Source organism: Vanessa tameamea, chromosome 21 (genome assembly GCF_037043105.1).
Source record: "Vanessa tameamea isolate UH-Manoa-2023 chromosome 21, ilVanTame1 primary haplotype, whole genome shotgun sequence".
Classification (NCBI taxonomy): domain Eukaryota; kingdom Metazoa; phylum Arthropoda; class Insecta; order Lepidoptera; family Nymphalidae; genus Vanessa; species Vanessa tameamea.
Genome location: NC_087329.1, coordinates 3722724 through 3745174, shown reverse-complemented (window position 1 = coordinate 3745174; position 22451 = coordinate 3722724). Strand labels below are relative to the sequence as shown.

General features: G+C 31.2%; 2 protein-coding genes across 6 annotated transcripts; both read left to right on the top strand.

Moving 5' to 3' along the window:
- Positions 1-750: 750 nt before the first annotated feature.
- LOC113404596 (arginine/serine-rich coiled-coil protein 2) lies at positions 751-11691 on the top strand. 4 transcript variants are annotated; one of them, XM_064218186.1, is made up of 12 exons: positions 751-972; positions 1354-1422; positions 3177-3267; positions 3745-3871; positions 4371-4431; positions 5341-5414; positions 5702-5788; positions 6118-6186; positions 8608-8696; positions 9197-9330; positions 9707-9854; positions 10242-11691. In XM_064218186.1, the coding sequence occupies exons 1-12, from the start codon at positions 904-906 to the stop codon at positions 10394-10396; spliced, it is 1173 nt and encodes a 390-aa protein (XP_064074256.1). In that variant the 5' UTR covers positions 751-903; the 3' UTR covers positions 10397-11691. The 4 variants fall into 4 exon arrangements, with proteins under 4 accessions (XP_064074256.1, XP_064074255.1, XP_064074258.1 ...); XM_064218185.1 differs by having other exon boundaries at positions 1354-1428; positions 3180-3267; XM_064218188.1 differs by having other exon boundaries at positions 759-972; positions 1341-1422.
- A 1217-nt stretch (positions 11692-12908) lies between these two features.
- LOC113404618 (uncharacterized) lies at positions 12909-22077 on the top strand. Of its 2 annotated transcripts, none has more exons than XM_064218250.1 (12): positions 12909-13177; positions 13979-14115; positions 14278-14368; positions 14483-14640; positions 15052-15553; positions 16196-16356; positions 16558-16982; positions 17824-17870; positions 18120-18198; positions 19001-19114; positions 20044-20142; positions 20899-22077. In XM_064218250.1, the coding sequence occupies exons 1-11, from the start codon at positions 13143-13145 to the stop codon at positions 20083-20085; spliced, it is 1791 nt and encodes a 596-aa protein (XP_064074320.1). In that variant the 5' UTR covers positions 12909-13142; the 3' UTR covers positions 20086-20142; positions 20899-22077. The 2 variants fall into 2 exon arrangements, with proteins under 2 accessions (XP_064074320.1, XP_026501335.2); XM_026645550.2 differs by having other exon boundaries at positions 12910-13177; positions 18117-18198.
- The last annotated feature ends 374 nt before the right edge of the window (positions 22078-22451 follow it).

Below are 22451 nucleotides of genomic sequence, written 5' to 3'. Positions count from 1 at the left end.
TTCAAAGTTATGACACTTTTATTATTTATTCATTACATATCAATTTTTATATGATTTTTTATACGATGTACAAGGTTTGATAAAAATAATTGGCAATAACTATAACAAGTGAAAAATCGTTTATAAATCAAAGAAAGCAGAATGCTATTTTTTAAGTTTATAATCTGTAGTGAGTTTCATAGAGTAATAAATACACACTTATAATATTTAATTATTATAAGTTGTCTCAATTTGGCCTCTTTTCCTACCAGTTCTACCTACTCTCCTTGCCACCTTACGAAATCCTAATAATTTCATATTAAATTCAAAGCTACCGCAGATGAACAGATGCTTTTTAACAGTGAATAACTAATCAGAAAGATTAAAACAAAAAAAAAATTGAACTAACTTGAGGGTCAAATATATTACATTTTTAAATTAAATACTGAACACAAACAAATGTATATAATGTATTTTTGTTTAATACCAATACATTTTGAATATATATGTACTTACATATAAATGTAAATAAAAATATAATAAATATATATATATATATATACATATATAGTTTTATAGTATTCTTATTAAAGTACGTTAAAAAATGACAGTTTTGAGGTTTCTGTATTAATTATGAATTCGCTTGTCGGCTTTTTCTAGCACAAATAAAAGCCAATATATAAAAATTATTATTATTATGACATAACTTTTATCGAGTTAAAAATTGAAGTACTGGCAACACCAGCCCAAAAAAAGGAGGAGGTACATAATATAAATATATCTTATATAGTATATACATAGTAACATACGCTTGGCCGCCATATTGTCGTTTGAATGGTTTTAAATTGTAAAAGAAAAGATTCGTGTATTTTATTTGACAAATATATTAGTGATTAATCACCTAATCCAATAAAAATATCCACAATGGACTCCTTAGTTGGTTACGGAAGTGACGATGAGGTTGAGTCTGATCGCTACAATCATCAACCATCGGTAAGTTTTACAAATTGTCTTGATATTTTTAGAATATATTTTGTATTAATACAACTAAATCGGAAAGGCTATATAGCTTTATGTTTGCGCTACTACTAATTATAAACAAATGTTAACTTTAAAAAACATTTCTACTATATCCAAAACAATATGGTGCTGACAAGAGATTTTTATTATGATAAATTTATGACGTAATTCTAATTAAATTTATTCTAAATAATAAGCGTATGATAGCCCCTATGACCAACTTTAATATACGACGAAAACAAAATATATAAGCGATTAATAAAGTGTTTTTTTTTTCTAGAATAATACTTAAGAATATTATTAGAAAAATTATATTAACCTCTTTCTCTGCTTGACAATAGACTCATATTTTAGGTGAGCAACAGCGGACGTCGGAAGGAAGATGATGTGAACTATGACAATGTCAACATGGACTTGAGCGAGGTGGGTGTACATATTATTCTATTGATAATAATTACACTTTGTCTGGGTTCAGAATATGCAGAGTTGGGTATACCTTTAGCGATCTTCATACTGTAATTCGGGCGTTAGATTATTCCTTAGAAAAGTATTGTACTTTATAGCTTAGTATTCATGATACAAATTTGAAGATAAAAAAATCTACGTGATATGTGGTGTTTTTTTAAATATTATTATGGGTTAAAAATATTGGGTAAGGTTTAATTATACTTGTGAATGTCATTTTAATAATGTGGCAATAATAGATTACCACCATGCAGCTTTGCTTTCCATGTATGAAATTGTTTAGTAAATATGACCTGTGAAAGATATCAGGTTTTGTTTCATTAGATGTTTCTACATCTCATTTCCAATGTTGTTATAACAGTTGCCAAGTAACTAATGATTTGGTCAATATAAACAACCCTTTTCCATATGTTGTTTATTTTATTCAATACTACTTTTATTAATAATTATTATAGTACTATAATCATATTAAAATAAAATTCATTATTTTGCAAGATTTCTAAGAATTGACTTTGATTTTTGTTCCCTTTATTGGAACTTTATAAGCATGCAATTACTAAAAATTATACCATAGGTTTATTCTTAACAGATTAATTTCTTTTAACTTGTATCATGAGTATGATTTTTACACCTGGACCATTGAAGTTTTGCTACAATCATGTTTTAGTACCATAAGTAGTTTTATGAAAAATAGTAACTTTATTTACAATGGGATGTATTCTAAACATAATATATTACAAATTCAATAATAATTAAACAGTTAAACGCGTTATAAAAAATTTAAATTTTAATGTTCTTAAAAATATTTTTGAACATCTAAAGAAAAATATATAAATTAACAAAAAAACTTTTTTCGACGATGATATTAACACTTTTATTATTTTATATGTTACCCATTTGTAAATTGACACAAAACCAAAGTCAAATACCACCTCCGCTGCGGTGTCAAGATGAGCGACTGATGTGGCCCTTCTCTTACAACTAGCATGTGAGTACATAGCTTTAAGACAGATAAACAATGTATTGGACGATAAAAAGAGTCTAATTTATTATCTGTATTTTATATATTAAAGTGGTGTAAAAGGTAAAACAAACTTCTGTATTTAAAACTATAAAAAAAATACAAGGTTATAAGGTTGTTCATTTAATTATTTGTATATCGCAAGTATTTAAAATGAATAGAAAATAATCTTTCTAACTTATAAACAAAACTTAATATATATTTATTTATTAAAATACTATGTATTCATCATTAATATATTCAAGATTTATTGTTTCAAAGGACAAGAAATTGAAACAAACACATATGGTACATTTTAATAATTTATACAAAAAAGTTAAAACCCGTTTGATAGCTGCCTTACAATCATTTCTTAATAGTATTCATAAAAAGTTTTATTTTTTAATAGAACTCTGTTTTGTGATTTAATCATTCTAAAGGTTATTTTGGGAAAGTCATCATCACATTAATTATTACATTTGAATTAAAAAATAAAATTTAATTACTCCATTTTTTTTTTTTAGTTTAACAGTGCAAAATTGTCAGCAGTTTTTTATTGTATTATTTGTTTTTATTTTATCATCCATGTATTAATAGACATAACGTAGTATACTAATCAGTTATATTAATAAATTAACAAAAAATATTTAATCGCTTTAAAATTCGGCTTATTTTACTATTACCACATAACTGTAATGTAATCTTGTCGCAGGAGTCCCAAGGAGGAGAGTCGGAGCCCGAGCTGCCGCAAGCTGAGCCGCAGGCATCAGAAAAATCTTCGCGAGAAGATAGGCGAGGTTCCAGTAAGTTGAAATATTTTCTGTTTAGAAAAGCCTTAATAGCACTTGTTAAGTGTAAACCTATTTAATTGCAACTACATATAACATTTGCAACTTTGTCCTAGATTAGCATGTGTATGTGTGTCTTTCGTACACTTTCCAAGAAAACATTTATAGGTGTTAAAAAATTGTAATATTGCTAACCAACATAAAAGTGTGCTGAAAATAAAATTGTTACCAATATGATTAAGTAAAATAAAAAAGTATTAAGAACATGTAGTTAAAAAGTTAATTTAAAAGGCATTATTGGACTATAAAGCACAAATGTTTCTTATACTTGATTCAAAATAATGATTATAAATATTTTTAAAATTAGAGAATAATTGTTGAAACAATCAACTGTCGATGGGGCGACATTATCAAAACATTAAGAAAGTCAATATGCAAGCTTAATTAAAATTAATTATAAATCTGTTGTAATTTGGCACTTTTTTCCACTAGATGACAGTCGTGAGCGCGAACGTGACCGCGAGCGCTCGCCGGACCGACGCGAGCGGCGCCGCGAACGCGACCGACACGAGCGCGAGCGACGCTCTCCGCGCAGAGACGACAGGCACTACAAGGACAGGTGAGCTCAATCAACTTGTCGTCGTATTATACTTTATTTTAGTTGGGAATTTAACTCATCACGAATGGAACGAATGTAATTAAATGTGACAGAGATAAGCTAGGACCTGGACATTCGTATAAATTACGAGGTTTTTGAGAAGTGAATCATGGCTTAAACATCATCTCTATTACTTAAATAACAATATCTATCACGGGTCTAATCTTATCAATCGTGGGCCCACTTCACTACATAAAAAAAATCATCAAAATCGGTTCAGTCGTTTAAAAGGTGTTCAGTGACATACACACAGAACAGAAACGTATGTACAATGATATAATCAATACATTTGTAATTAGATTGATTAATTATAATTATGTTTTCCATCAAGTTTCGTCAACGTTTATGACTTCGACTAGTTCCGAAGGTTTCGCTTATAAGCCTTATCACATGTTACGGTTTTATTACCACTGTTCACATTTATAATTTAATTTCATGTAATAGACTGATTTGTATACAGAACGGAGCGATGTCGCGGTCCGGAGAGCTCGCGGCGTGGCGGTGACCGGCCGGAGCCTAAGGTGAGCATATGCATACTATGCAGGATATCGAAGAATTGCCTTAGTAAAGAGAGTTTAGATAGACCAAACCAATTTCCTCTATACCTAAACAATAAATGGGATAAGAGCCAGTGAATTATAATCATGAACGATGCATCATGCTGTTATATGTTTTTTCCTATGAACAATTATTACTTATAAATAGCATTAATCAATTTTTTTTTTAAATTGCACATTATGTCATAAGATAAAGCCTCCATTGTGTACATACACTAGTTCCGCAGTATTTAATATGCATTTGATGTTATTTCATCACATTTTGACCCAAAATACTTCAATACGATAAGGAATTCGCCACAGCTTATGTACAGCGATAATAATTGAAATTTACGACAGTCGTAGTGTTGTTTAATGCCTCGACGACCGCTTGTTTTATTTTATAAAATAATTTTATTTACGACCAATCCAGTAGCGACTACTCACCTAGCACCTGGTAATGTATATTATCAGTGCTGAACTCAATATATTAATAATTAAATGATATGTATTTATTAGTAAATAAATGATTTGTATTGGGGTAAGGTATCCGCTTTATAATAAAATTCCAATTCCTTTTTCAATTCAATTGTAAAAGGTACATTGGTAAAGAAGGCATATTATTCCATACAAGATTATATTGATGATAAAAAACGTGGAGTTAATGCTTGTTGATTTCCAGGCAGGAGACATGACATACTTATATAATTGTATTTAACTAACATGACTGTATTTTTAGATGTAAAAGAGTAACTATTGAGTTTCTTGCTGGTTCATCTCGGTAGACTCTACATTCCGAACCGGTGGTAGCTTTACTTTAAATAGTGTGTTAAATGACGATTCAAAAGGGCTTGTAAAAGCCTACTTGAGTAAAGTTGATTTTGATTTTATCAGATGCCAGCACTTATGGACCTGAAGCCCTACAACGGAGATATTCCACAGGACGCGCGCGACGCAGCCTCGCCCAGGTTCTTGCTTTATATTTATTTATTCTTGCAACTCCTTTATTTATATTTTAGGGAAAAATAATACCAGTCCAAAGTAAAGAATCGATACTGACTAGTAGAATTTATATAATTAATGAGTATGATGTATGTGTATACCGTTACTGTCGCAGTCACTTACACCATTGTGAGATCAAGCATAGGACCAAGGGATTTAACCAAGTTTAACCCTTTCAACTTAATAAAGCTACGATTGTTATTCTGACTGAATAAATGACTAGATGACAATTAAAAGTTATTTTATCTTACAGATTTGTTGATCGTGATCGTCGCGACAGAGATAGAGAACGCGACCGCGACCGTGACAATAGACACAGCAGGCGGTCGGAGGAGAGAAGGTAATATTTAAATATTAATGAAATTAATTTTAGGAGATTCTACTTATTTTCTCAAATTAAACTTATTGATATAAATAAAAGGTATGCTTATATTTTAAACTTAAACCTTAAAAATCATTTAGGAAATATTTGTAACTGATAAATTTTATTGAAAAAAAATCTGGACACGTCACGCGAAAAATTCTCATGAATTTTAAAAGGAATCTGAATACACTTCCTTAGAGATAATCGAGTACCTGTATATCTTACGCCCATGTTAGCGGCTACCGTGTACCGACGTAGCGAAACATAGGATATAATAATATTCACGTTATGATTTATGTCCTCAGGGGTGGCCGGGATCGCCTTTCGGAGCGCTCCAGATCGCGTGGAGCCGCTTTCCCGCCACCGAGTTCTATGTGAGTATGATTATTTTATACTTAAGAGGACTACAAGAGCTAATTGCCCTTGAGAATCACACGCACACACTTACAAAATCGACGAAAACGGCAAGCCCGTGAACTAATGGTTAAGCGAGGTAACGAGGTTACGCCCGAATATTCTAATAGATGGCGCCAAACCAAGCGAAGTAAGATCAATCATAAATCTCATAAAAAATAGATAGGACAACAGAATTATTTTTATGTCTTTCGATGTTAGTTAACAATACACGATAGAATATAACTGATTCAATTAAATTTACAATATTTTTATTTATATTATTATACCACAATTAGTTCTTATACTAAATATTAAAACATACCAATTTTTAACATTTTATAAAAGTTTGATAATCTATTTATATAATAAAATCGTAAGTGTTCGAAATCTGTAGTTTAGTAACCGTGGGGTAGCATATAGCTTAGTGTTTGTTCGTTTTATTAATATCGGTTCACAAAGAAAAAATATATATTCAATTTAAAAAAACATCTAAATATTTACTAGAAAAAAATGTCGTCAAGTCGATTTGGTTGAATCATTGGTTAACTAGGTTAATCATACTAGGTTTAATCATAAATCTCATAAAAATAGATAGGATATTAGAATTATTTGTATTGCTTTTGACTGTTATTCGAAAATGATTAAATAATAAAACTGATTTAATTAAACTTAAAATATTTATATTTATATTTGGTACTACAAAAAAAACATTTAGTGTTAATTTTTTTATTTAAATCTTTTATTTAATTTCACTTGTATGTATGAATGTATTTACATATGTCCTGGAATCTTGCAATCAATATTACACCCACTTCCACTGAAGCTGAAAGTTGGCACACATATTTAGTCTCGATGACAATGCACGATTCATGAATTGCTGCCATATTCAATCCAATATGGCGGACGGTACAAAAAAAATAATTTTTTTGAATTACGTACAAATAACACTTCTAAATATTCTAGTTCTCTGGTTCACAACAATTACATTTCTTTTTTGTTACGACTTTACTTTTTTTTTTATTATTAAAATTAGTTCATACATAACTTTAATTCCTATTATAAACAAAATCGATAAAATTAAACTCTTACGCAATATAAATAGCTTCCGTGTTATTGTTTTCGACTTTCTTTATTCTGTAAAAAATAAATATATGTTAGTACTTATATTTTTATTTATTATAAAAGTATGTATTTAAAAAATATGTATCTAAATATGCCCTATAGTACTTTTAATGAAAAATATCATATTGCTTCGAGTTCATGGGGATCGAACGTAGTCACTCTCAATTGATGTTTTCCTTACTTTGACAAGTTACTCTATCGTAATATTTAAAAAATAGCTCGAAAAATCTGATTCTATGCGAACTGATTGCACATTTTTTTCTAATAGTACGCATGTGGCGTACGCATTTTGTTCGAAAATAAGAATATCTGATTTTAAAAAAATCTATTGATTTTACTAAAAAAGTGACATAAGGGTAAACTAGTATATTGCTTGTAGAATAATCTGACAAAAAACCAGAATTATTGAATGTAAATATTATAAAAATAATAAGTATAGTTATTATTTGTTAAAAGATTTTTTTAGAGGTCAATTTGTGATTTTTTTCTATTGTACCAAAATAATTACATCATGTTTTCAAAATAACAAATAACTAGCATGTATCCTCAAGATTATCATATATTTTTTTCATTTGGTTTACTGCATTGGATCATATACTTTTTTGCATTATAAAACTTGCATTTAGCTCATGTAGTCCCCTTAAAATCTTAACTTAACTTAATGTTAAATGCATAACTGATCTCTAAGACATTAATAGTATGTATAATGTAAAATATCTTTGTATTAATATAAAGAAAATTAAAATAATTGTAATGATATATTTAACATAATAAACATAATCAGCCTGTAAATTTCCCACTGCTGAGCTAAGGCCTCCTCTCCCGTTTGAGGAGAAGGTATGGAGCATATTCCACCACGCTGCTCCAATGCGGGTTGGTGGAATACACATGTGGCAGAATTTCGTTGAAATTAGACACATGCAGGTTTCCTCACGATGTCTTCCTTCACCGCCGAGCACGAGATGAATTATAAACACAAATTAAGCGCATGAAAATTCAGTGGTGCCTGCCTGGGTTTGAACCCGAAATCATCGGTTAAGATGCACGCGTTCTAACCACTAGGCCATCTCGGCTCTCAATGATATATTTAAGTTTCTATAAAGTAATAAAAATTAATATGATATATATACATCATTGAACAAGTGCATTTCTGAAATGCCCTTATTAATACATAATTATAAAACCTTCACATAAATCTATTTTGAATATGTAATAATACTACTAATATCTTATAATAACTTTAAAGAATTTAGATTTTTTTTATTTTTTTTGTATAGTACAAATGAAAAGCGCGGTTCTCCATCGGGTGACTACAGGCCGTCCTCTTATAAAGTTAACAAGAAACTCGAAGTTATGGAGAAAATGGGTGAGCATAAAATACTTGTTTATTGTTGTTTGATCACAGATTGACTAGTAGTATATAATGATGATATTCTGACCAATTTCAATCACGGAGGTTGGTCTTAGGGCGGGTTACGGCACACGGGATATATTATAGTGCATAAGTGTTTTTATTAGTGCATATCTATTCCCTAACAAAAATAATCCAATAGGATGGCAAATCTAAAAAGATTGGTAAAAGTTAAGGTGGAGAAACAACCTTAAGTGTTTCCCATAGCATGGCCGAATAAACATTGCAAATAATCAATAATAATAATTAATTTTTAGTGTAGTTTGGCTTAGGGCTTCAAATTAGGACCATGCAAGCAGCCTTTAAAGCTACGCACTAGAGTATACTACATAAAAAAACAATTGTAACATGAATACTATTTATATTCTAAATAATTTATTATAAAATGTTCACAAAAATTTAATAATATTTTGTTTTAAATGTAAGATGTTTTCAAAGTGTTGTTGTTTTGTCAGGTCTCCAGATCAAGACTCCGGATGGGTCCATGGCGACGGCTCAGCAGCTGCGCGCTGCGGCGGGCGACGCGCCGCACGGCTTGCCTACGTATTGCAACACCGGAGCCATCAGCTCTAACAAGATACTCGACCAGGTGACTTAGCCAATAGTTTAGTAATGATTTTTGTTATTCAAACACCTTTAACATATTGTGCTGAATTGATTCTCATATTATTGTTGTGAATTTGCTCTCATTATGAAGACAATTACTAGCAAGCAATAAGACAGCCATTTTACTGTGTACGTAATAATATAAGTTTGAATAAATCATTTTCACATTAATTGGACTGCACAATGTCAAATTATCATGTATGTATTGTTTTGATTAAATGTATATTAAATTATTAACAGATTGAACACTCAATGCTTTTAAAAATATTTTCTTTTGAAATTGATGTATAAAATATTTAATAAGCTCTTTACATTTAAGCTATATCAATATTATTTTATTGACATATGTCAATTATTAGGTGCAAAAGCGCAAGCTTCTATGGTCCAACAAAGAGAAGAAAGTTGCGGAAGCAGAGGCAGCCAAGTGGAGTGGTGCACGATTTTCGCAGGATTCCGATGGCAAACAAGTCTCTAAGTTTATGCGTCTTATGGGCATCAAAGATCCTTGTGAGTATTTAGCTCTACAAATTTAATAAAGATTATACAATATGTGATTTGTTATAATTAATAAGGTAACTAAAATTATAAGAAGTCTATATAAAAATAATAATGGGACCGTGAATGCCTAGTCACATCTACTACATGTCAAAGTACTTTGAGCCTAATTAACCACTGGTTGCATATCACTATAAACAGTAGTCGTCCCCTACGCAAGCCCAGAAAATTACTGGATGAGCTGAACTCTTTTATGGAAAATTCTAAGGTTATTGTTAGCTAAAGTTTTTTTAAGGTAGAAACAGGTAAGGAAGGAAGGAAGGAAGGCACCCAGCATTGGGGTATTATGCGCTAATAAGATAATACAAATATATCTTTTTAATTCTATTTTATTTACAGCTGCAGTTGTAACGGAAACAGTTGACTCTACTGCTGACCCCAACAAAAAGCAAGAAGAACTTTTCCAAGCAATGCAGGCACAGTACGAGGTTGCACGCGCGACTACGCATACCATGCGAGGGGTTGGTCTTGGCTTCCAGCGGGGAAACTTTTAAAACTAACTCTCACCTCACCAGATGGTGTAATTTAAAGACTTTTCCAAGTTAAAACTTGCCAGCTACTAAGATACATGGCGAATAAGCCCGTTTAGAGTATTTTTTTAGCAGGTGTTTTAAATTAGACTCTTTCTTGAAGTGTCGTCAGAGCAGACTTCAGTGCAAGAAAAGTTTTCGATTTTAGAGTATAGTATAGAGATTCATCATTGGCAGGTGTGTCTTGGAGTAGTACTATTTAAAATACATAATCAGATCAATTGCAATCTAAAGACTCCTAGTTCATTTTTCAATATCACGGGTATTGTCTTTGTTTAATGATTGTTTCTTGTTATAACATTTTTTTTTAACTTAACTATTTCATTCTCTTGTAAATATATGTAACTTTAGATGTTTTAAACAGAATTGTATTTTGATAATTATCATAATATAATTAAACGAAAGTGTTCTGTTAAGCACTTTTTATTAGAACTGATGGTTAGTTTTAACTTTAACTGATATTTGTTTTATTTTATCAATAATAATACTATTCTTACACAATGTTAAGTGCAATGTGGCTATATATTCACTTTACAGTCACAAAACTCACAAACATCTGATTGTAATATTTATAATTTCTGTAAGATCTGGATTAATATTTTAATGCTGGAAAATGTAAATTTAACTAAAATTTTATAATTTCCAAAGAATATTAATTCAACTAAAAAATAATGAATGTTGAAACATTCAATCTTTTATTTTAGTATTAACTATTGGTACATTATTATAACATATATCATAAAAATAGTCATAAAGCAATCACATTATTACTATATACTGAAATAATATCTAATAATTCACAGACTTTAGTATTTCGCGACAGAAAAGAGAGTGAATATTTTTCATTTTAGTTTTTACATCAAACATGCATGAGTATGGTCTACATTTATTTATCTTTAAAATTTCAACTGCTTTAAGCTCTCTGTGCAAGTTAAAACTTCCAATCTGAAATACTTGTGGTATGTAATATTGTATGGTTAATGGATGTGTAATACTTTTAATTTCATGAGATAACATATATCAGGCGTCATTGTGGATAAATGTATGTTAGTGAAAATGTAATTTAAAATTTCAAAGGCTTTGTGTGATATAAATCATATTTCTATTGTGTTTGCAAAAGTAGTGAGCAATGTTCTCGTGTATAGCATTATGTACTTCGTAGTCGAATAGTGTTTTCATAAGTTATCTGTTTCCTTAACTACTAGTAATGATCACTACTTTTACAAATTGTATATAAATAAATATAATTGTATAATAAATCTCGTTTTTATTTCACTGTTAAACTTCTGATATCTCTCGTATTATAATGTAGGTAAGTCTTGTTTGTTTGGTCAGTTTCTGTAGCATAATAGATTTACCCGTAACTTTTAACTAAGTCTACCCTTTTTGTTTAGATTATATTTCAATTTACAAATAGTGAAATCTATTCTAATAAAAATAAAGCTTCTAAAACTCGTTATAACATTTTTTTTATTTGTTATGTGATAGTCATTTGATTTTATTTTAAAAAAATCTAACAACGATCGAAAAAATGTTGACTAAACTGATGAGCAGTTAGCGTAAAGGAGAAATAACTACCCAAAAATCCCCCTGCTTTCTTAAGATAATAGTGCTACCAACTCAAACTTTGCTTAGGAGGTAGATCTGTTTACTTTTTAGTTTTTTATGTCTTCAAAGACTCAAGTATGTTGTTACTAATACTGATCGATAATACTTAAAATATAAATCGAACGATTAAAAATTGAATCAGAATTGATATATTGCATTATAATTTCATATTTTTTATTATAATAATTATTTGTCTTAAGTAAATAAATGCATTCGAACTGAAGCACATTTTATGATATTATATGATAGATATGAAGTTATATGACATATTGGGTGTAATAATCCAATTATTTCAAATATGTAATTAGATAAAACTGGTTTTTTCTCTCCTAGTATAATTTGCATTTTATTGATATTTGAACATATTTAGATAAACTTTCCCTTACACGTGCAAAATCATCGTTTTTAGTGCGCAAAATGTCAAAAATAAAAATTTATATATTTATTTAAATAAAGCAAAAAATCATAGAAATCTTTAGAAAGACTGCAGATTTATTTTTTAAGATAGTACATTTAGTCATAACAGTAAAATTAGATAGATTTATATACTTAAAAGTTGATTGAGTTGGGAGCATTGTGGATCAACTTCAGACTTTTGTTGTCACTTTTAATGATGTAAAAAGTATGTCAGATATAAAAAAAAACTCTTTTAAGAAACATAAAAACGTCCATACTCTGAAACATTTGTAGGTTTTCAAAATATCTACATCAAAAATCTAAATAAGAATCTTTTCTAGCATTTATAACCTGAATTTGCATAAGTTTTTGTATATGGTATATAATAAAATGAACATTTATGGCAATGTTTACAATCTTGTCAATGTCAAAGAATACGGGATTTACCGAATTATAATTCGAATGAATAGCTATCAGAAATTCTGATTAAAATCATAATTAGCAAAAATATTTATACAGTAAAGCGTTTATTTTGAGAATTGATAAAGTAGATTATTTGCAAATATTGGTAACGGCGGCTAAAACGTGTCCTATCTTTACGGTTCCGATTTGTAGTCACATCACATAGCATGTGAATTATAAATTTTAACTTTGGTACTTCATATTAAGTGACTTTATCGTTTTAATTCACATTTACTGATTAACAATGGACGAAGGGGAATCGAAAACTTGTGAGAACTGGTAAGTTTCTTTACGCCTTAAAGTTAGTTGGTGTTGTGTCAATAATTGCTCTATTTATAACATCATACGTTGCGAGTTTATTTTTGGATAAATGGAGCAAATTACATGTGTCGGACGCTATTCTCATGGTTGTTTACAATTTCATTTAATCATTGGGACTAATCTTACTATCCTTCCTCTTTTTTCCTTTTTTTGTATAATAATTATTACCTACCCTCTTCTATTTCCATTAAATCAATTCAGATTATCATTAAGATTATTTTTTAATATATTCCTTATAGACTTTAAATTGATTTATTTGAAATTCAGATAAAATCTTATTCTATAACTTTTTGTAACAAAAAATTTAGGTAATATTTTGAAACTGACTTTATTACTTTTTTAGTTCTTAATCTTTATGATTATGATACTTCATAATTAGTTGCAATCATCACAAGCACATCATAAAAAAAATATATATATGTATAATTTTCAATTGCTTCACTTTGTTATATACCTTGGTATATGGGATTGAATGGTATACTTTATTTTAATATTGAAATAAAAAATATACAAATAATTTTAGTTTATCAATAACCATCCATAGGTATTCACTGTGCTTAATAGTTATTATATATTACTTAAGCAGTTATCTTCCTGTCTACCTGTAACAAAAAACTTAATTCTGTGTTAAACAAATATAAACATTAATATGATTTGTAAAAATTCTAACATCACATTCAGTATAAATTATCAAAAATAGTTATTAACTCAAAGATTCAGATATTAATAAATTAAGTTATTTATCCCTTTTTTCTATAGTAAAAGGGAGATCCCGGCTGTTAATTTTACTACACACACAGTATTCTGTGCACGCAACATCCGCGTTTGTCCGGTTTGCAAGGAACCAGTGCCACAGGCGGAGTTGCAGGAACATCATGAGAAATTTCACAAGCTTTGTAAGAATTTATGTTTTATTCTTTTTTATATACAAAGCAAATTTTTTTTTCTACAAATGTTTGATTTATGCCATCTACATATTTTATCACTTGTGCTTATTTCAAGAAAATATTTGTGATAACTATTTGGTTGACATTACATACATAATTTTATCTTTGTAGTGCCATGTAAGGAATGTGGTGAAAGTGTATGTGGAACTGATCTTGAGGATCACATCAGGGATTCCTGTGCACACACTATGAAGTCTTGCAAGTAAGCTCGTCCTTTGTAAGACATGATTTAGGAATGATTTATATAGTTTATTTGTGAGTTGACCTGCCAGTTTAAGTGTTTTTCACAATTATTAATGTAAGGCTATATGTTTAGATTCTGCGCATTGGAACTCCGTCGCAGCTCGATGCCGGCGCACGAGCGCTACTGCGGCGCCCGCACGGAGCAATGCGCTGACTGCGGCGAGTGGGTCATGCACAAGTACCGACAGCTTCATCTGGACTCAAACCATGGATTCATACGTCTCGATGATGGTGAGTTCTTCACTCCCATGTAAAATACCCACACAAGTCAGTTGGATTATATTTGTATATTGAGTGTCAAAAATCTATGTCTTTCTTACAGAAAGACTTGGAAAGAATTTTCTCTCAATTTGATTAAGTGGCAGTAGTATTAAAACCTCTTCGTTTTATTTTTTAGCTTCTATTTCTACACCGTTCCGAAGCTCTAGACTGACCTGTAAAGTACCATTTTATTAGTCACTTGTAATTTGAAACATTTATTAAACTAAATTTATGAAATAGTGGCATAGTTTTTTTAGAGAAGTGTGTTCTGTTTTATTCTCGTTTTATAATTTATCATTTTTATTTTATTGTAACACATGTAGGTGTTCAAATATAAAACAATGATTTCTTTAACCTACATTCTTTTTTTTTCTATTACAGATCCGTTGCCAACTAAGAAGGATGACAAAACGACGAATGTGCCAAAATCATTAAACTTGCCAAAACCAAGCAACTCATCTGACGCAATTAATGCAGCCAAAATAGTTCAGCCCTTCAACGGTTTCTCGAATAATGTTAACATTAGTCGCCCCATTACAGAGATAAGACGCTATCCTTCTACAACAAATCCTAATTCAGAAAGTTCATTGAAAACATCTAAATTGCAAATCAATGGACAAAATTCAGCTGGTCCTTCAGGCTTGAATGAAAGTCGTTCGAATACATCCAAAGTGGCTAATATAAGACCTCAGTCTAGTGGCCCGAGTCCATTATCCGATAGAACAAATTTATCCTCAAATAATATTTCTTCGACTTTAAGTGATGTTGCAAATGGGTCAAGTTCAGCTCAAAACGGAGCGATTCCAAGAATCAAAAGGACTAATGATCAACCTCAAGTGAACACTGCAGTGCCGGCACAGGATAAAGTTAGGAAGAATTTATGGTAACAGTTTTTATTTCACAATTCAATGTTTATTACATTAATGTATTATGTTTACTTTCCAATCATTGGTATGTAAACTTATTTAACGTGAAATTTGTTTTGCATTACATATCCTATCAATAAAGCATTTGTGTGATTATCAACACTTTACGCTAGCGGTGATTTTAAAGGTCATATTATCTCGTTAAATGTACTGGTGTTTACTAAATGAGATGCTGTTGGTAATAACCTCCTTAATATGGTTCAAAAACTCAACATAAACTAAATTTTACACACAGGCTGAATACACAAAAGGACTTAGGGTACTTAACATCTGCTTCCCCCTTACACTTAGAATTGAAACTAGTTTCAAATACCATCGATTTCAAAATCTTTGATGTCCAATTTATAACCAAAGGCTTACATTATAGAAAATACGATAAAAATATTATTTGAAGATAAAATAAAACTGAATATGTCAATAAACTTCATGAATGTAAACACTTCTAATTCCAGGGCCAAATTTTAAATAGTTGGTACAATTTCATTCAGTCGGGCTTTTCAATTTATTATGGGATTATTCAGTTAGGATTCCGTTACTTCATTTCAGTTGTAAATTCTTTGGATTCCATCTAGCATAAAAAGCATTGTATGTCTGTGCAGGGCTCCCCGAGGAGCAGTTAAGAAACGTCCAGCGCCGAAGCCCCCGACAATGGAGCCACCTGCAAACCCAAGGAGACAGCTTCCGCTCGAAAGTGCTTTGCAGCGACAGCAGGCGGAGGAGCACCAAAGACAGGAGCAGACTGCTTACAACCTATCCGTAGGTGAGTTTCGTAGCTAGATTCCAATATTTTTTCATAAAAATTGTGTATACAATATATGAAATAATGATTGACTGCCTCATAGATCTTGAGACTAGTTCATTTGGCTACAAATATCAATATCTCACCGCTAAATCAGGAGCAAATTCGTGTAGTTTTTTTTAATAATCTTGCAATAAAAATAATACATTGTTATTATTCTAGGCTTACCCCCCGTCCTTAGTCCAGCGGCAAAAATCGAGAAGCTAAGAAAGATGGACGCTCTACAGAATCCAGTGACCAATGACCAAGATTACAAAAATCGTCTCCAAGGTAGAGTGTGGATGAGTCAAGAGCTTACACCAGCTGGTAACGTCTTAGGAACTTCATCTAACTGTGGAACGAAAATAGGCAAGGAACTAGAAGCTTCAAGAAGAAAAATGGGTTCTAAGTCAAAATCACCAGAGAATGTACAAGCAACAGAAGTCAGACGAAATGATCTGAAGGATTTGAAACCAATGACTCCCGAGGAGTTTATGGACAGGTTCAACGAGCTCCAGCTAAGAAAGCCGGGTGAGGAGAGACTGCGGGGAGACAGGTTCAGTCAGATCAAGTCCTCGTTGAGGGAACTGCGGCGAGGCCTGAATGAGGTTTATTTCTTATATTGTTACTTATCTTCTTTATTATTACTTAGTATAAATGTAGTTAACAATAGAAGGTTGAATTGTATTTTTGGGGAGAATATCAGTAAGGTCCCAACTCATAAGGAAATATTTAAGTTAACATATTAAATTAACATGACATTAAATAATGTATAACCTTACTTGTAGATATCGAGCTACCATATGCAAACATTTTATTCCAAATCTAACTGGTAGGAGTAGTAGGTCCAGAGACTATTCATAAAAACAACAAAGCAAATTGTTATTATAGAAATGGCTAAAGGCTATGCACAAATAATCCATCGGATGTTAAGTGATCCCGAGATTTAGAATTTTGTAATTACTTACATAGTATTCTTACAATATGTATAATGTAATATATTATTATACTTGGTGGTAGGGCTTTGCGCAAGCCCCTTGGAGTTGTTATCACTTGCTCATCATATATTCTTTGTAAGCAATACTCACTACTGTACTGCTTTGTTTCGGTTTGAAGGGTGAGTGACCCAGTGTAACAACAAGCACAAGGGACTTAAGATCTAAGTTCCCAACATCGATTGGCATTTGCAATGTATCTCATTGGCAATGTATATAATAGATATAAGTGGTAACCACTGCCAATAGGGCAGTAGTCAAGGGGACCATTTGTCTATCCAGGTAGGATATCCTATAATTAATAAAAAATATGTCTATAATAAGTAAATGAGTCTCATACCAAGATTTTTTATTAGGAAAGATATGTTAGGTATAAATGAGAGAATAAGGAAATAAATGAGTAATAATAATATTGTATTATGAAATAATGGTAATGTTGTTCTTTTTCTTTCAGGTTACAGCTCCGTATAATCAGAATGCAAATAATGAATCATATCAAAGGTAAGTCGAATTTTAAATCAATATTTAGTAATGCAATCGAAAACTTGTAAGTCCATAGTTAACGACAGCTCAAGTTAAATCAATTTGAATGTATTTTATTTAACTAAACTTTATAATAAAGCATTTTTAAATCGTCACTCTGTCACCGTTTCGGGAAACAGCCTCCAACTCTTTTAAATAACAAGATGAAGAAGAAGCCTTGCTGTTTAACTGTGTGTAATCTCACTGGTGTGTAACGGTGCGCAGCAGCGGGCGCGGCTCGCCGGTGCGGCTGCCGTGCGAGTTCTGCGGCGCGCCCGTGCCCGTCGACGACCTCGTGCAGCACCAGGTCAGTGCGCTACCGCCGCTCGGGGACATGGGGGGAGCCCCCAGTACTCGGGACCATGGAGTCCGTTACTCGGCCTCGCACCTTTTTTTCATAACACAGGTCGGCAGACTGGCCAATGGGCCACTTGATGGTAAGCGGTCCCCACTGCCCATAGGAGCCATAAGAAATATTAACCATTCATCACCACCATCATCAATGCGCCGCCTTTATTTACACTGGCTCACACATCGTAGACGGGCTTGCACTAAGCCCCACCTCCGAGCAATTCAAAATCTTTAATTGTTCGTTTAGTGACAGACCGATATCGTGCCATCTCACTCGCACACTATTCGTATTTCTTTTGAATTCTTCACGGTTATATAATTAAGTTAGTGAACATAATCATTTTCATATTAAATATTTATCCAAATTTCTAGCATACTCAGGTGTAAGGAGAAAAAATGTCCTTCCCAAGGAAGGACAGTTTAAAGATTGTTTCATACCAAATTTCATCATATTCGCTTCAATAGTTTGGCGCTGAAAGAGCAATAGACTGACATATAGAGTTACTTTCTCATTTATAGGTTTAATTTATTTTATTTATTTGTTTTGATCTTATTAAACAAAGCCAAAAAATAATCACTTTCTAGAATCAATAAATAATATTCACTATAAACTATTAAATTTGAATCACAGCTAAATAACATTTTGAATGTACTTACTGTTTACACTATCGTAAGTAGGTACTTTCCACCGTTTCTAAATGTTTTGGCAAGTGTTGTTAGAGCCACATTCCATATTTAATATGAGTATGATTCCGCAGACCGGCTGCCGGCCCGACCTGGCGCAGTTCCGCGCCCCGGCCGAGCCCGCCGTGTACATCCCGTGCGAGTTCTGCACCAGACCGCAGCCCGTTTACTTGCTCAGCGAGCACCAGGTACGGCGACTTATCCATAGATTTCGCTTTTTTTTTACGATATAGGCAGGCGAGCAAATGGGCCACCTGATGGCAAGTAGCCACCACCGCCTTACATCGCCGATGTGCCACCAACCTTGGGAACTAAGATTTTACGTCCCTTGTGTCTGTTGTTACGTTGGATCACACACCCTTCAAACCAGAACACAACAATATTTACTAATGCTGTTTGGCGGTAGAATATCTGATGAGTGGGAGGTACCTACTTAGAAGGGCTTGCACAAAGCCCTACCACCAAGCAATTACTATTATATTGGATTATTATATTTGAGTTCACAGAAGTCAAAATTGAGCAAAATATACTGAGGATCTATACTAGTAACTGAGTAAGCAAGTCACACACTAATGTTATACAATGTTTTCAAAAACATCATTGTACGGGATACTTGCACGTAGCAGGGACGATTCTGACCCTTCGGCTTGCTGTAGCCTAGGGTCCCAATACAAGCTTCAAGAAAATTTAAACTTTGAATAATAAGATCCTCTATAACAACAGGAGATATTATAGAGCATGCGTCTGTGTGCCAACACAGTTGCTCTCTTTTCCCTTTTCTCTCTCTCATTGACACTGAGAATTTCTTAACAGAAAATGTAAAAATGTCAACGCAAATGTCCTTTACTATGTTTTTTAAATCTAAAAAAAAAATTAAGTAATAAAAATTGTATAATGTTATAGGAGTAGAATTGTTCGATTTTGATTCTAACATATTATATGAATAAGGTATACAATCCTCTGTCTTTAAACATGATGACTTATGGGTTAATTGTGCTTGTGAAGCTGATTGATAATGTCATATATTATTGTAGTGGATACGTAAGTCACCATCCCCTTTCTATATATGTCTAAATATAAAGTGTGTATAGGTATACAGCTATGTTTTTTTTTTCAGGAGCGATGTGGCAGAGACGCTAATGAGCTGTTCCAAGACTGAGGCGAGTGTTAAAACTGATCGATATTTATTAAACAAGCTAAAGCATATTGTAATGTGGTAAGTTTTAAAATTGATATGCAACTTTCACATTATTAACATAGTTTTAGTTAATATTATGATGCTTATTTTTGAGTTGTAGCTCAAATGAGCCGACGAAGTCCGAGTAAATAGTCGGTTCCGGCGTTTTCAAAGCTAAGACTGTCAAAACTATAACAGACACAATAAAAAGTCAAGGACACTACATGTATCACTACATACTATAAAACAAAGATTTTGATGCGTTTTTTTTTTAGATCAAAATAATGTACTAAAGTATTTTACACCTCAAAAAGGTCAACAAAATAGTTCAACATAGTATATGTCTATCTCTTAGGGATAGCCCACAAAAACCATTTTTTTGTCCTTTACTTTTTACGAGAAATAATGGCTTAATTACGAAGCGATTTTAAGCAATACAGCATTAATTCATATCCAATTAAGTACCTTAAATATAATGTACAATTAATCCTTACTTTAGATAGGTAGGACAGACAGCAAGTTTTGAATATTATTTTCCGTATCAATGTCTCACATCTGATAGTTTGCAATTAACATATCTTCTTAATAAATAAAATTGAGAGCTTGCATTTTATTCGCTATGTGGTTCTAAAAAATGCCTCCGATTGTGTTTAAATTTTAGGAAAACAGATTTATTCTTTGTCAGTTTGTCTTTCAATATAAACGTTTAGGATCATTATTTTCCTTAAGCGAAGCCGGGGCGGATAGCTAGTTGATATATAAATAACATCTAACATATCTAATGTATCTTTTCAGTGCACCATGAATGTCGATGTTGCAGACGACGCTCAAATTTGCTAGATGTGACAATAAAATTATACTTAAAAATTATATGACCAATGATAGACGTTTTGTATAAAAAATATATTTTATTGATAAAAAAAACTAAGTCTTTAAGTATGGAAGAGCTATGAGTATTCAAACAAATTAATGTTAACACTTTCATAATAAAAACTTAAGCGTTTTTTGATTCGGCTCTATGGTGATTTTACAATTTTAACAATATTCATATAAAATTACATTAAATAGCACCATGTATAATGAAATTTTATTACGATTAACGACTATGTTAAATCATCTGTAGGGACGAATGAACATTCCTATTTTTTTAAATAACTGTATAATCAATATTTTATAAATTTAAAAATGGAATAAATAAAACATTAATTGCATTTAATTGCTCAATAACAACAAAATATCGTTAATAGCAGATTTTTTCGGACGTGACATTAACTTTTCATATATTTTGAGCTGGACTCATGACATGACATTCTGTGACTTTAGTAAATAGGGATAAGATAAAACGCAATATTTAATTTTTAGGTCTCGAGAAGATTTATACGATATTATAATTATATTGTTAGTATCATAGACATCACTGATATTGCCGTATTGTTTTTCCAATAACCATTTTCTTTAAAAGCTATGGTTTAATTTTGTAAGGTTTACATAAATACATCCTATGTAATGGAATTGTCACTAATTTGATTTTTTATTTCATAACATGTCAAGATTTTTAATGTATCTTTAATGATTTCTGCCCATTATGATTTACCAGTCATAAAAAAATATAATTCTCTTCGATTTTTAAAACTTATTTTTATGTTATTATGTTTTAAAATATTTTTGCTGCAGAATCGAAAACAGGGATTAAAGGGAATCTTGAAAAATCGAGTGGTATTATTTAAAAAATAATTGCAATGGGTTTGAAAATCAACAAAATAAATGTTAATGTTGCCACATTGCTCTATTAATAAATGTAACCGAGACGATCATTTCAATTGATGCCATTTTGATAATCCGATTTACAATTTGATTTGATACTCTATGGTTAAAGATATGAACAGGAGATAACTATCGGAAGTATTGATTTGTTTTTTTTTTTTTTAGTTCTGTTACTAATATTAAAATAAAATCACGCTTTAACGAAGGGTAACATTTAATCAATGTTTAACTATGATATACAAGAGCTACAACAATGATACTTAACATTTTGCCGAATTTAATTTAAAGTCTTAACGGATTGAAATATATTATTAAAAATGAAAGCTTATTGTAAAACTAAGGTCATTGTTCACTATTTAAGTAAACAGACTTAATTTTAGTATATAATTATTATGTAATCTTACTCACGTCCATGCCTCATAATTGTCTCACTTTTTTCACTTTTCACCTATTCTCACTTAAATCGCTTTACTTTACTTTTAAATATAACGATCTCCCATTTAATACCATATTAACATTTTTCTATGTCGTTTTTGTTACAATAAATAAGTTTCAATTTATCATTTAATTGTGCCTTATCGTAT